At 48.1% G+C, this 14,923-nt stretch overlaps 3 protein-coding genes across 3 annotated transcripts; 2 read left to right on the top strand and 1 right to left on the bottom strand.

The window, feature by feature from the left end:
• Positions 1–3,745: 3,745 nt before the first annotated feature.
• Positions 3,746–4,486, top strand: PtA15_2A269 (uncharacterized protein; the record flags this gene model as incomplete). The annotated part of the gene is made up of 2 exons (XM_053166272.1): positions 3,746–3,749; positions 4,224–4,486. The coding sequence occupies 2 exons, from the start codon at positions 3,746–3,748 to the stop codon at positions 4,484–4,486; spliced, it is 267 nt and encodes an 88-aa protein (XP_053017511.1).
• Positions 4,487–9,409: 4,923 nt separating this feature from the next.
• Positions 9,410–9,607, top strand: PtA15_2A268 (uncharacterized protein; the record flags this gene model as incomplete). The annotated part of the gene is made up of 1 exon (XM_053166271.1): positions 9,410–9,607. The coding sequence occupies one exon, from the start codon at positions 9,410–9,412 to the stop codon at positions 9,605–9,607; it is 198 nt and encodes a 65-aa protein (XP_053017510.1).
• A 1,892-nt stretch (positions 9,608–11,499) lies between these two features.
• On the bottom strand, positions 11,500–12,986 carry PtA15_2A267 (uncharacterized protein; the record flags this gene model as incomplete). Its single annotated transcript, XM_053166270.1, has 5 exons — positions 11,500–11,598; positions 11,678–11,854; positions 11,912–12,678; positions 12,750–12,800; positions 12,872–12,986. The coding sequence occupies 5 exons, from the start codon at positions 12,984–12,986 to the stop codon at positions 11,500–11,502; spliced, it is 1,209 nt and encodes a 402-aa protein (XP_053017509.1).
• Positions 12,987–14,923: the final 1,937 nt, after the last annotated feature.

Here is a 14,923-nt window from a genome sequence, read left to right as displayed (position 1 = left end):
GGCGGGTAGGTGTATGTATCCCTGCTCGCCGAGAAGGATAACTCTCGGCGAGCAGGTGCATGTATACCTGCTCACCGAGAGCCCCTCGGCGGGCAGGTGCATGTATACCTGCTCGCCGAGAGAAATCCTCGGCGAGCAGGCATACAGATCCCACCTCGCCGAGAGCCTCTCGGCGAGCAGGTATACATACACCTGCCCGCCGAGCCTGCTCACCGAGAGCCCCTCGGCGGGCAGGTGCATTTATACCTCCTCGGCGAGCAGGCATACATATCCCACCTCGCCAAGAGCCTCTCGGCGAGCAGGTATACTTGCACCTGCCCGACGAGGGGCTCTTGGCGAGCGGGCTCGGCGGGAGGTGCATGTATACCTGCTCGCCGAGAGAAATCCATGGCGAGCAGGCATACATATCCCCGCTCGCCGAGAGCCTTGCCTGCTCGCCGAGAAGGATAACTCTCGGCGAGCAGGTATACAAACACTTGCCCGGCGAGCCTGCTCACCAAGAGCCCTTCGGCGGGCAGGTTCAAGTATACCTGCTCCCGAGAGGCCCTCGGCGAGGTGGGATCTGTATGCCTGCTCGCCGAGGATTCCTCTCGGCGAGCAGGTATAAATGCACCTGCCCGCCGAGGGGCTCTCGGTGAGCAGGCTTGGTGGGCAGGTGTATGTATACCTTCTCGCCGAGAGGCTCTCGGCGAGGTGGGATCTGTATGCCTGCTCGCCGATAATTTCTCTCGGCGAGCAGGTATACATGCACCTGCCCGCCGAGGGGCTCTCGGTGAGCAGGTATACATGCCCTGCTCGCCGAGAGTTATCCTTCTCGCGAGCAGGCAAGGCTCTCGGCGAGGTGGGATCTGTACCTGCCCGCCGAGGGGCTCTAGGTGAGCAGGCTTGGCGGGCAGGTGTTTGTATACTTGCTCGCCGAGAGTTATCCTTCTCGGCGAGCAGGGATACATACACCTACCCGCCGAGGGGCTCTCGGCGAGCAGGTATATGTATGTACATGCACCTGCCCGCCGAGGGGCTCTCGGCGAGCAGGCACGGTGCACGCTTGTCACGCCTATGTGGGGGCGTGCACGCCCTCGCACGCCCTTGATAAAGCTTTTCAAAGGGGGTGGGCGTGGGCGTGCCCCCGGGGGACGGGTGTGCATTTATCAATGCCCGTTCTTGCTCAGGCAAAGGCTGAGCAGCAGCTGGGCCTGGGCCAAGGCTGAGCAGCAGCTGGGCCTGGGCCAAGGCTGAGCAGCAGCTGGGCCTGGGCCAAGGCTGAGCAGCAGCTGGGCCTGGGCCAAGGCTGAGCAGCAGCTGGGCCTGGGCCAAGGCTGAGCAGCAGCTGGGCCTGGGCCAAGGCTGAGCAGCAGCTGGGCCTGGGCCAAGGCTGAGCAGCAGCTGGGCCTGGGCCAAGGCTGAGCAGCAGCTGGGCCTGGGCCAAGGCTGAGCAGCAGCTGGGCCTGGGCCAAGGCTGAGCAGCAGCTGGGCCTGGGCCAAGGCTGAGCAGCAGCTGGGCCTGGGCCAAGGCTGAGCAGCAGCTGGGCCTGGGCCAAGGCTGAGCAGCAGCTGGGCCTGGGCCAAGGCTGAGCAGCAGCTGGGCCTGGGCCAAGGCTGAGCAGCAGCTGGGCCTGGGCCAAGGCTGAGCAGCAGCTGGGCCTGGGCCAAGGCTGAGCAGCAGCTGGGCCTGGGACAAAGCTGAGGATCAGCTTGTGAAAATTGCACTAGAGGCTGGATAGCCAGCTGGAGCAGGTGTCATGTCAGTTGTCATCTAGTGACTACTGATTTTTCCTGGTGCAAGTTGTTGAAGACTTGAAGAAGTTGACTTCTCCTTTGATGGAACATGAACTGTGGATAGAATCTGCCAAACAAACTACTGGGATCTTCCTTTCTTTAGTCCGCAAACTTCTGACCAAGACAGATAAGCATTTGGTCTAGCCACCTGAGCACATTGGGAGAGTCATCAATCTCAGCTTTGAAGATGGTGATCCTGGCCATCAAGACTGCTGCCTCCTCTTGATCAAAAGATGAGACATTAATTGTGTTACCTGCTTCAGCAAAGACAGGAGCTAATGTGGTAACCCGCAGCCAGAATTGACCCAATGTGTGTTGGTAGTGAGTTACTCACTGTATACATCCTCTTGATTTGGGCCCTAGTTGAGTACCAAGTACCCGCGGCAGTGACCGCTTCAAAATAAACCACATTTGATGTTCTGGGCATAAGAGAGCAAATCTTCCAAGCCAAGTTCGCATTGAAACCCATCTTCAATTGTCCGTCATTGTATGGAGACCAACACAAGATACTTGAATGGGACTGACGGCCCAAAGAAAAGTTGATGGTACCTGTCAGCTTGAATGAGGGGTGTTGAGTGGTGGTATACCATGTGTTGTGTTGAAGGGGGAAACTGATGGTAGCTATGGGAAAAAACTAACTTGGTTGCCATGATCACGGTGTGGCACAAGGTGCAGATGGCGATGGGGCAGTGGCTGAGACAACAGTAGTGATAGTGGACAGGAACAATCAGGGTGGTGGCAATGCTGGTTTGCTGTTGAGTGACGGGCTGTGACGGGTGACTGTGGGTGGCAAGCATGGACTGTGCATATTTAAAGGGGAGGGTGTTGCAGCAATTTGTCCCCCCAGGGGATCCGGTTTTGTCCTACCCCCTCCCTGGGAGCCCCCTAACTGCTTGGTTAGGCCCTCCCTAAACACCTTAGGCTTTAACAACCGGCCCACTTTTGCTTGTTGCTCCAGCACAGCTGGAGGGTCATCCATAGGGCCTTTGGGTCTTTGGGTATTATTCAACTTTTGCTCATGTTTAAATTACTGTGTGAATGATAATTTTTGTTAGAATTGTAAAATAATACACCCCAAAACTTAGATCTAGAGGTCTAGGACTTTGTGGATTTAAGAAAGTGGGATACATAGAAAATATAAATACTTAATAATGTACATATAGTTCAAGTTGATAGTAATCCATAAACTGGTGCGTATTTGAAATATATTCCGGGTGAATAATAAACAATAACTGGGTGCGCAAGCTACATGTACACCTGTCATGGAGATTTAAGTGACATGAGTCACCTACCAATGACTAGATCCTCCCCAAAGAGGATCATCCCAATAAAAACCGCCTCATCCGAGTTTTCAAATAATACACAATTGATGACATTGACAGCCCCATTGAACTAGCTAGAAAGACGGACAAAAGATTGGTTATCAAGGAGATTGAAACAATATTTAAAGAGGTAGGTTCATCCTCATTTTTGATCTCCTCAGCTTAAGACAACCCAAAGACATTCTAATCACTATATTGACTCAAAATATTCAGATTCCAATTGATCTAGTATTCTTATTGTCTGTGTCTTGATCCTGTTGCAAAAAATCTCAATTTTATTTTGCCACAATAAGAATAGGTTTAAATAATAAGTAAGTAAAACCATTTCTCTTATTGCCGCTATTTCTCATTATTTTTAAGACTGAGAACCAAACCAAACCTGCTCGCAGGCCCCAGCCACCTATATTTAGAGGGATCAAAACAACCCCTGATCCGTTGGGCCCCTCTGTTTTTTATTATGTTTTAATTTATTTCTTTGAAATAAATATCTCAAACATTTAAGAATTATCCCCTCTCCTATCCATCACCCGGTGTAGCTAGAGGAGCACTGCTCTTGGCATCACCAAGGCTGACAGAAATGGTGGCAGACCTCTTGAGTTGGATTTCGGAGCTTGAAATAAAAACTTCATGATCTATCAGATACATCCATGTGTTTGTTGAGGCCCGCAATCCCGCACTTGAGTTGAGAAAAAAATGCTTGGTGGACTGATTCAATCTGCAGTGCAACAGCACCAAGATTTGAACTAGAGATTGCCAGTGGGTACCTTTCTGGCGGTACCCGGCACCCGCGGGCGGGTACCCCTACCTGTCCTTGGGTACCCCCCCCCCCCCCCCCCGCGGGTGCCATGTACGAGTACGGGTCTGTGACATATGGCTGAAAAATAGCAAGTACCCGTGTCCAACACAGGTACCCGTTCAGGCACCTGCCGCAGAGTTGACTCCGCCGAGTCCCAACCCGTCCCACATCACACCCAATACCGTAAACGATACTGCTCTCGCCTCATCTGACTCAGAATTGAGTCGCAACCATCCCCTGTAAGCTAACGATCTATCTGAAAATCCAAGCCTTCCCCCCCTCACTGCAAGAAAGCTGATCTAAGTTGTGTGCTTCTACATCCAATACAGCTTGCTGCTCTCGCTCGCTGCTCTTGCTTGCTGCTCTCGCTCGCTGCTCTTGCTCGCTGCTCTTGCTCGCTGCTCTTGCTCGCTGCTCTCGCTCGCTGCTCTCGCTCGCTGCTCTTGCTTGCTGCTCTCGCTCGCTGCTCTCGCTCGCTGCTCTTGCTCGCTGCTCTTGCTCGCTGCTCTTGCTCGCTGCTCTTGCTCGCTGCTCTCGCTCGCTGCTCTCGCTCGCTGCTCTCACTCCCAGTTTCACTTCCTCTGAATCATAATTGGTTCACAGCCCCAGTAAGTCCATTTCTCATTTTTCTGGCCTCACCCCACCTCAATTGTTATGCCATTCACGGCTTGTATGGTGGACCCAATCAAGCATATGCGGATGGGACAACATGCAAGCTATTGTGGTTATTATCTCATGCTGACATGTCCCAAATCCCCCCCGGTATGCTCAAAAGGTGGAAGGAAGGACTCCAAGATGAAAAAAAGGATAAATTAAAGATAAAAGGTAAAGATCAAGTGTGATCATGCAAGAAATTTTTTATTACAAATGACAGATCATTGTGGATTCAATAATCCAAGGTTTTTTCTTTATGAGATATTATTTTCCAACAACTAGTGGCTTTGAAAATGAAAAAAGTCTGTAGTTGTGTAAAATATAGTGAGGGTACCCGGGGCACACGCCACGGGTACCGGCGGTACCTGTCCGCGGGTGTTGGCGGCGAGTCTGGGTACCTAAGTTTTTACAAAATCATGGCAGGTACCCGGGTCCCCATGGCCATCTCTAATTTGAACACATTTATTGCAAACTCTGCTTCACATGATCTGACTTGAAATCTGTGAGTTACACATTGGTAAAAATATAGCCTTTGGGCAGAACAAAGTGCAGGCAATCTCTAGAGGTGTCCACTGCGCTTTGGACAATTTTGCAGGACCTGCTGGTGGACTACGAACTAAGATGGTTTAGAGCATTGCTTTTGATTGATGTATGAACATTTATTGGTGTCCTACATCAGCTTTTGCGGTTGGGAGATGAGAAAAATCCCTCAGAGCATGTAAAGCAGTCCAAAATAACTTTTTGTGGCATTTGTGGTTGTTGGCAGACACCAAGGATTGCAAACAGTAGTGTCTAAAAATGAAATATCAAGCCTACCTGACGGGAATAGGGCCATCCACAAAGAGTATTATTGATTAAGTGGAATGGACATTGGAAGGACTAGGGGGTACTGAGCGTGATTCAAGGCACTGTACCGGTTAGTGCTGGCTTGTCTCTTCCGTAGTTGTGGTATGTTTTATGTGTCAGCCTTAGAGTCAACTCAGCTGACCTAAACTCTGCCTTTTTCTACCTTTTACATGTGAATTACTTCATATCTTTTTCATCTTAAGAGATAACCTTGTTTTGAATTCATATTCTGTTTCCTCATGCAATTTTAACCCTAGTTACAACTTATCAATTCCTTGTAACTATACTCCTTCCCTGAGTTATTGAGTTGTGGCGCGCATGCGCAGTTGTGACTTGTCAGCGCTACCAGGCGCGTCAAACCACATGTACATATGTAAATTACATAAGCAAACTGTGAAAAGTTTTGTAGTCAGGATCCCCCTTGCCCAAGGCGGATCTACAGACTCCAGTACACCAGAACCACACCCCAGATAACCCCAGTGTCAGCTGGCTACTATGGCAGAGCCACCATGACATAGAAATAATACAAATAAAACCATAAAAAGTAGTGTTACATATGAAAGAGACATTATTACTCTTACATATGTAAAACTACGCAAAAAACATTAAATACATATATAAAAAATTAATTACTCAGCTTTATGTAATTAATATGTGAAATATTATAGAAGATTCTTATTCTACGGGTAAAATAACCTAGGGTACCTCACTTACAAGTACCCTTAATTATTATCCCTTCCTTGTGTAAACTAACTTCAAAGTTTGCGCAAGTGCATCACGCCCCGCGTGGATGCACTTGTATGCACATATATATACAAGTACATATATTTACACCCATTTTCAGTGACGTAACTGAGGTGTTGTGTATAGTTTAAAAGATGGCTTTATTTGTTGCGTGGCGCACCCAAGCCCGCGTGCTCTGTTGCCTAGAGCTCAAGCCCGCGCTCCTAGTGTACATATATGCATAATGCATAAACTAGCCCGCAACCAAAGCGCTCAGGTTACCAGTAAGTAAGAATGGGCCAGAATACGCCCCAATAGCAATATTACATGTGTTATATGTCTTGTACACATGTAATTAATCACCAAACAGGATGTAATTACCACGTCATTCAATGTCAAAACATTCTAGATGGAAAAAGGCTCTTGCAACGTGCACAGGAGACACTAGAAAGCGCCCCAGCTTCTCCCAAGCCTCACTACGTGTAAATTACAACTGTAGTAAATATGTAGAAGGGGTCAAATGAACAAGCACTTAATAAGCGCCTCCAGAACATGTATGAAGCACTGCTTGCACGTGTACAAGGGCACAGAAGCCAGTTCTAGTACCTTCTGTGACACATTTCCACGGAAATGAGCGTCACAGAACCCCCAAACCAGCCCCCATGACGCGTAAGGCTTGTGTAAAACCACGCAGAACCTCTGTAAAAGGCTCTTGGCAACCCTTGTATTCAAGCCCCAAGGTCCCACGACCCACAGCGCCTTCTAGCGCAACCAAATTGCCTCAGAATGCGCCCACAAGTGTCCCCCTGTCCCCTGGGCGCCCCTGGAGGCCTGCCTAGGCTATAAAAAGGGCCCTTTCTCCGACCAAAAGGAGATTCCCCAGCTTTACATTACCTATTAGAATTTTACCCGCCTTCAACAGCCTCATTAGCCTGTGATTTGCCAGGTAAAATACCTACTTTCGTGATTTTTAGCCCCAATTTCCGCCCTGAAGCTGCCCAGTAACCACCCTGCCCTCAAGATTACCTCCTCTGAGCGCCTCCAACTGCCCAACTTCACGCCTGAAGAACCTCAAGTGCCTCTAGGGTCTTATACTAGTAAGTTTAAGCCCCTTCTCTTGAGATTCTCCGCCATTTCTTTCTGGGATTTAAACCACCCCTGTTTACAGGCCCCAGTTCTTCATTCTAGAGGGATTAAACACCCCTGATTTATCAGGCCCCTCTTAAAATTAATTATATTCATTTTATTACGTCAAATTGGCCCAAATTGCCTTATTTCTTACGCCATAATTCCCAACAATTACGTTGGAATTATCCCTTATAACCTTGTCTTAGATTTTCATAACTCTAATCTTTAGCTTTGCACCACGTGTAGCTAGAAGGATAATATCCTTGGCATCACGTAGGCTGACACCCAGGATCACCACCAAAGAGTTTACAACACTCCCAGTATACCTACCGTCAGAGGCGCCAAGGATATTGACAGTAAGTAACCTCTTTCACTGAACCTTGTTTAGCTCAGAGGTACAACTCTGTGTCTTGCTTGATCTGCTCTTTTCTGCTGGCCTTTGCCTCATTCTTGATCACAGGGCTGTCCCTCCTTAACTGCATTCTTTTTCTGTGGTTTTTGTAAGAAACAAACCACATAGGTTTCCCTTTAAAGAACCTTGACTATCCAGAAGGAAGCTAAAAAATTGTGGCTGGATTAAACTTATCTAATCCAGGATTCCTCCACGTTTCTTTGGTGAGAGGAAGCTGTAGCACTCTCTAGCACAGCTTGGCAGCACTCTTCTGAAGAGTTAGCATTGCCAGTGGACGTGCATTCCCACCAGAATAACCTTGAATATCTGCTTATCTTGAATCTGCTCAGTTTCTCTCTCTCTCTTTCTCTCTCTCTTTTATATTTGTATTTTCTTTATCCAAAGAAATCCAAATATTTTCCCCCTTCTTTCTTGTGTCCTGTTGTCACTATAGAGACTCAGGCTCACACTATGGACAGGTTTATAACCAGAGAGAAGCGGAGGCACCCCCAGCTGAGCCACAGCCATCCGGAATGAGCAACTTTCCTTTTCATGGACTGTGTTGATTTCTTAAATCCACCCCCAGGCCCCAGCATCATATGCAACATGAAGATGCGATCAGCAATGTACAAAAAGTCCAGCAAAATGTTCACAAGGCCAAACTACAGATTAGTCGTGTTAGACTTGATGAAATCCGGCTAGATTCTCAGGACCAACAAATCAGCACGCTGGGCAAGCTTATAGACAATATCTTTGATGCCGTTGATCAGAGATGGGAAAGAAGTTTCAGATCAGGAGTATAATCCAAATGGTGTGGGATCAGAGGCCCCATCCATAGAAACAAAACACGCTCTATCTAATTTTGACATCCTCTTGACAGTAATTATCTGGCGTGAGGTTGAGGCATACAACAGATATCGAGCACACCATCCGTTTCCTAAAGCAATCTTCATGGCTATATGTTTGATACTGAAACGTGATCTGGCTCAACCCACCACCGTCCAAGGCATCTTATGTGATTGTGAGAGGATTTTTGCGTTGTGGCTTGATGGAAGACCAGATGAAATCACCTCCGATCAGAGGCATGTTGGCAGATCACGACTGGGTGTCCCGACCAAAAAGTAAGCTACCTACGTTATTTAGTGGTGATTTTTGGAACCAGATGGTTCAGCGTGAAAAAAAGACTGATAGGAGCTCTACTAGAGGGATTGAATTTGGGCCAGAACTATCGTCTGCCGGTCGTCGATGATCATTTGACATTACCATTTTCGTTATCATCCGAAGGTTCATTATCGTCGTCACAGGCCTCGCGGGCGCATTGTTTCCATTCTTTGAGTTCGCCAGGGAAGATATCATATTCTACATCTATCACGTATCCACATAAATCAGTCTCCTGCCTTCATTTTGCTTGTCTTGGCTCTTGTGCAAAAGGAGTCGCGTCAGCCATGAGGTCGAATTTCGGAAGACGGTGGCTGGGAAAGAGCTGGTTATACCAGGACAAAAAGTAGTGACAAGCATGGTCCAAGAAGTACTGGCGGCATGGGTGAGAAAATCGAGATGGTATATATTGTGACGGGTACCATACATTGATCATGGAATCTTTCTAAATAGTCTGGCGGCTGATGCCCGAGCGGCTATCGTCCGCCATTGGTTGACTGGAGACTTGGTTGATGCAACAGTCTTGGCTCTCTGTGGCTGTCGGCGGTCGGTAATGGTGGCGAGTTTCGTGTGGTTTGAGGGCGGTAAGACGAGGACGTGGGCACGTTGAAGCCGATGCCGATTCTAGAGAGTGCCGGTGTAAGGCGAAGGTCCATCTCCGTCCGTCCTCAAGACGGTCTCCTCGACTTGCGAACCCGTGATCTAACTCAGATCAACCCAGTCGTCTCCCCCACCGCTCCCGCCGTCGACGGCTTTGTGCTACTGAGACGAGGTTCGCATCGTTCCCATGGCCAGATTCAAGCCGAGATTTAACTGCTCATCGATCTGTAATCGTCGGCAGAGTTGCTAGCAAGTACACCGTTCATTGGCGGGCGAGTTGTGCACCCGGGGGGCGGGGGGCATGGCTATTGGTCCGAGCGCAGAGCCGGGTGATGTGACTCCGATGACTCCGAGTGTCCAGCGATGTCCGGGTGGATGCGTGCACAGCATCTCATGGCCCGGGTCGGGTCAAAGTCGAACATGGTCGGACTGGTCGGATTCAGAACCGTTGAGTCAATTGGAACAGAACCCGGCTTGCTGTTATCTCCTGCTTGTGGACGCCGGCGTAGGGATATAAGGGACCCGCACCTCCGGCCTTGGAGACTCCCGCACGAGACGGAGACCCTGCGGGCCTACCCTTTCGGGTCTCTCACACGGAGGCTTTGTTGCTCGCCAGCCCGCAGGGCAAAGTGTGCAGGCAACTTGTTGATATGTGCTCTCGCATTGGGAATTTGGGCAACACTTCCTAGCGTCCAAGGGGACTCATCTCGCTTGGTGTGAGAAGGCCGGAAATATATGTGCGTAATATTGCAGGTCTTTTCTGATCGCATGAATAAATTGACTGTGAAGCTTATCCCCCTTGATTTGAAACCCTCGGGCTTTAGGGATCTTCAATCCGGAGAATGGCAATGAGTACAAAAATGTGTTCAGTTGCCCAACAAATCCAGCTTTAAACACCAACTTAAAAAGACCTTGTGAGTCCAAGCTTAGAATTATGAGCCAAAAAATACCCAGTTCAAGTTGCTAAAATCATCCTCTTAAACCTCCCAGGGTGTCAATAGTGCACAAAGATCCCAAAAGGTGCTACTGATAGGTGTCGTGCCCTAGGGGATTGATTTGAAGCACCAAATGATACTTCATCATTTTTTCCCTATCTTTGTTGCACATTTGCCAAGTTCATATTGTAACCAGGACTAGAGTTCAGAGGCGGCTGCGCTTATGGTGTTCAAAGTTGATTTATGCATGCATAAATCATAAATTCATAAACTGTTCTTTGCAGGGGATTGCGCGGGTTTGATTATGTAATCCCCCTGAAAAAGATTTATGAATTTATGATTTATGCATGCATAAACCAACTTTGAACACCATAACTGCCTACATTTTCATGTTATCACTTATTAATTTCCACTTATGGTGTTCAAAGTTGGTTTGCATAATTTTATGCATGCATAAATCATAAAATCATAAAATCTTTTTTGCAGGGGATATGACTGTCTGATTATGTAATACAAAATTTCCTCACCAAAATATTTTTATGATTTTATGATCTATGCATGCATCAAGTTGTGCAACCAACTTTGAACACCATAATTGCCCCACCATGTCCAACAATATCTAATGCGTCACCACCCATCACTTGTATCTAGGATCACAAATACAAACATTCCCTTAACTGGACTTATTTACAAGGGTGTGCCACAGACTAAAAGACCATGCTTGTTCAATTCGTTGATTTTAAGATAATCAAACAGTTTGACAGATGAAATATAGTTGCGCTGAAGTCTGAGGAAAGGAGAATGAATGGGTATTGTGATGGATAAGAAGCAAATCAATATTCAACACCTTAAAAAATCTTTCAGTAGTTCTTCACTGCTGTCATCAACAACAGGGTAACACACGGGCGGATGTGAGTTTGGTTGCTGTGAGTGTTGAATGTTGCGTTGACACGTGGGCAGAATGGACTGGGTTGGTTAAAAAAAGATGATACATGAGATTGGATGACATTGCCCACAAGGAATCCAAGTTCGGCGATGCATGGAAATTAAGCAAAGGAAAGACAGTCACAAACTTGAAATAGAGCGTCAGAAGGGAAGGAGATTGATGACTACGTGTATGATATGCACATATAATGAAGCCACCAAACTGGTCATTCATTAAATCTCTTGTTACTCGTCTTCATCATCCTCAGCCTCAGCCTCGTCGAGCCATTTCAACAAGGGTTCACAAGCCCGTCTGACTCGCTTACTGATGTCCTTGTCCACATACTGATAACACAATTCACATTGAAAGAGCAATCAGGTTGTGAGGGAAGTCACCAGGAGCGGAAAAAAGAGTGTGACTAACTTTCTTAGAAACATGAGTGCCCCACTGTTTGATCACATCTTCCTCCAAGATGTCGGCTTGGTAGAACTCCATGATGATCTTGGGCACGCCCAAGGGAACCAAGCTTGGATAAGCTTCCCCACATAACTGCTCGATGCCTCCGAGCAGGGCTTTCTGGTGCTTTTCGCTGTTGACCAACTACATGCAAAGCACGATTAGAGACCGTCCGAATGGAGACAAGAGTAGGGAGCTTACCTTGGCAAAGAGAGCATGGTGTTTCTGGACCTGTTTGACTGCGTTCTCAGTAAACAAGTTAAGGGCAAGTATCTGGACGGTCTTATGTTTCTTCTCGATGCCGAGTTCTTTCGCCTTGACAAGGATCTCGGGGTCCGAGACCGATTCACGGTTAGTGAGGATCCACTCGCTGAAGACCGCGTAGGGTCCGCCGGGGTTGTCCTCGTCGTCCTCATCGACCAGACTAAGTCCGTTCTGGATCCCGGCCTCGAGAGATTTCATGCGTGCCTTGACGGCCCCGGCCGAGGTATCGGCCGACCAGTCCTCATCCTTGAGGGTCGATGTCGCCTCTGCCGTCTTGGCGTCCACCGCCTCGCCCTCAATCCTCTTCGTCAGCTCATCCTGGCTGTTGTGGCCGTCGTCGGAAGAGCCTTCTGTGGGTGCCCCGCCGGCCTCAGCCGCCTTGGCCTTCTTGTCTCGCTTGGATTTCTTCTTGGACGACTCCGGTGGGTTCTTTAAGATGAATGTACATAGCTTATGTCGGTTGTCCACATGTCCTCGATGCCCACACGCCTTGCAGTCCCGCCAGATCAGCTCGTCTCGCCCGACGATCATTAGCTCGGTCTCTGGGTTTTTGCAACTCGAACAGAGCACAAACTTGTCGATAAACACATCCAGTAGTTCCCGCAGTCGGTCGGCCTGATGGGCTCCATTGACGATGTATCGGTCATACTTCTCGTCAAACGTCGTCTGAGCACCAAGCTCACAGCCGAAAAACTTGGTAGTATCTGTGACCAAAAAAAAAAATCCTCTTATTACTCGGAAACACAGCTAGCGGAAGGTGTGCAGCTCTTCTTACAGGTTGGTGGTCTGGCCAGCGCACGAGCGATATCAGACATGTTAGGGATGACTAGGAAAGTCATGTAGATGGGTTAACACTCAAACAGGTGGGAGGGCGATGTGAAGATCAGGATCACCTACCCGTTTTGATCCCATTACCCTTGCCTTCGACTTTCACCTGTAAGACGGGCATCTTGTAACGATGGAACATATCTCCCCGGGCATCTTTGCCAATGTTAACGATTCCGACTGCCATGATCGATCGATTTTTAGATTTGTTGGTGAGCACTGAAGTGACTGAAGTGATGAGAATGGTAATGCAGATGGGGGAAACAGACTCTACAGTCTGTTTCCCTACCTGAATACGGTCTCGGGGCCGGGCGAGTGTCACATGCCGTAACCTAACAGGTTAGGTTACAACAGCCACCCCCTCGCCCAGACACGAGACCCTACGTACAATGACAATAGAAGTGAAGAGACAGAGAGAAAAAAAATAACGGAGAAAAGAGAAGAAAGAAGTAGGAAGAAAACTCAAAGAAGAAAGAAAGAAAAATTGACCATGAGAGTAAAAAACATTAGGGTAGAGACAATTCCGGGCAAAACAGACCAAAATAAGGAAAGAAAGAAAAAAAACAAAAAATTCCAACAAAATCACACCACCATAAGAAGAAAACTCCTCATCCTCCGGAAGAGCTCAGGAGGCAGGCTCTTGGTAAAAATATCCGCTCTCTGCTCCGCTGTGGGTACCCAAGTTAGTGTGGTCAGCTTCCTGTATAATGCCTCATTGGTAATATAGAAATCGCAATCAGTATGTCTTGTCCGTTTGTTGGATGCATCATCCGTACCAACACGCACTGCCGACTGGTTGTCGCAGTGCAGATGACCTACAAAATCAGTCTTCAAAACATCTGTGAGTAGATTTCGGATCCAAAGGGTATGCCGTGTTGCCGCGCCAAGAGCCATGTATTCCGCATGGCAAGTCGAGGCGGCAACACTGGCCTGGCCTTGTGCCACCCAGAGCACGGGGCAACATAGAAATTGAATGAGCACTCCATAAGAAGACCTAGAGAATTCACCGCCCCAGGACGCGTCACAGTAGGTCTGCAAAGCTTTTGGGGCCTTGTTTGGAAAAAGACAAAGTTTCTGATCAGTGCTGCCGGCAATGTAGTTTACTAGGTGTCTTACACCCTTCCAATGCTGGACAGAAGGTTTAGCCGAGAATCACGCCAGGTAATTGACCGCAAATGCAATATCTGGCCATGTGCCAATGGCAAGATAACTCATCATGCCTAGCACGTGCAGATACTTCGATGAAGTCAACGCGTCCCCGTCTTCAGTCGGTGCATTAAAATTCGGTGGTAGCGGTGTCTTGGCCACCTGGACTCCATCCCACTCTTCGTTAAGCAAAACTCTGGTCAGTTTGGGCTGTGATAAAATGAAACCTTGAGCCGTGCGCTGGATGCTCAACCCAACAATTGAATCTAATTGTGCCAACCATTTGATCTTCAGAACGTCTTTCAAGTCTATCTCCAGCTTCCGCAAAATATCCGTGTTGGATGCCGTAACTACACCGTCATCCACATGAATCCAAATCACCCCTGTCTGAGTTTCATGACAAAGAATGTAGAGGCTATTATTGTATTGGGAAGGGGAATAACCCAGTTTGTCTAAGATGCCTTGTAGGTGGAGCCACCAGCACCTGGCGGCCTGCCTGGTTCCATATAGGGCTTTCTTGAGGAGGAAAGCATGACCCTTGGGCAAGTTGACACCTTCTGGCGCCTTGACCCAAACTTCCTCTTCAATTGGTGAGTTAAGGTAAGCAGCTACAAAATCGAAGCTGTGTACACTCCAATTGAAACTTGCCGCCAAAGTCAGCAAGAGGCGCAACAACACAAACGTGGCAGTAGGAGAAAAGGTTTCATTGAAATTTTTGCCGGCTACCTGTTTGAATCCCTTAGCCACATAACAGGCCTTGAACCTCTGCGTGGTACCGTTGTCCCCAGATTTCTTGGCAAACACCCACTGTCCATCCAGCGGCGCAACCCCTTTTGGCATTAGTTTAGACACCCATACATCCATTTGCAGGAGATTGGATAATTCCTCCAAGACAGCATTGGCCCATTCGGATTTGTCCTCTGATCTCATAGCTTGCTTATAGGTCTTTGGTATATCAACGCCATAAAAGGAGCATGA

Source organism: Puccinia triticina, chromosome 2A, assembly GCF_026914185.1.
Source record: "Puccinia triticina chromosome 2A, complete sequence".
Classification (NCBI taxonomy): Eukaryota; Fungi; Basidiomycota; class Pucciniomycetes; order Pucciniales; family Pucciniaceae; genus Puccinia; species Puccinia triticina.
Note: the sequence above shows the minus strand (reverse complement) of the source record. Positions and strands in the feature narration are given on the sequence as shown.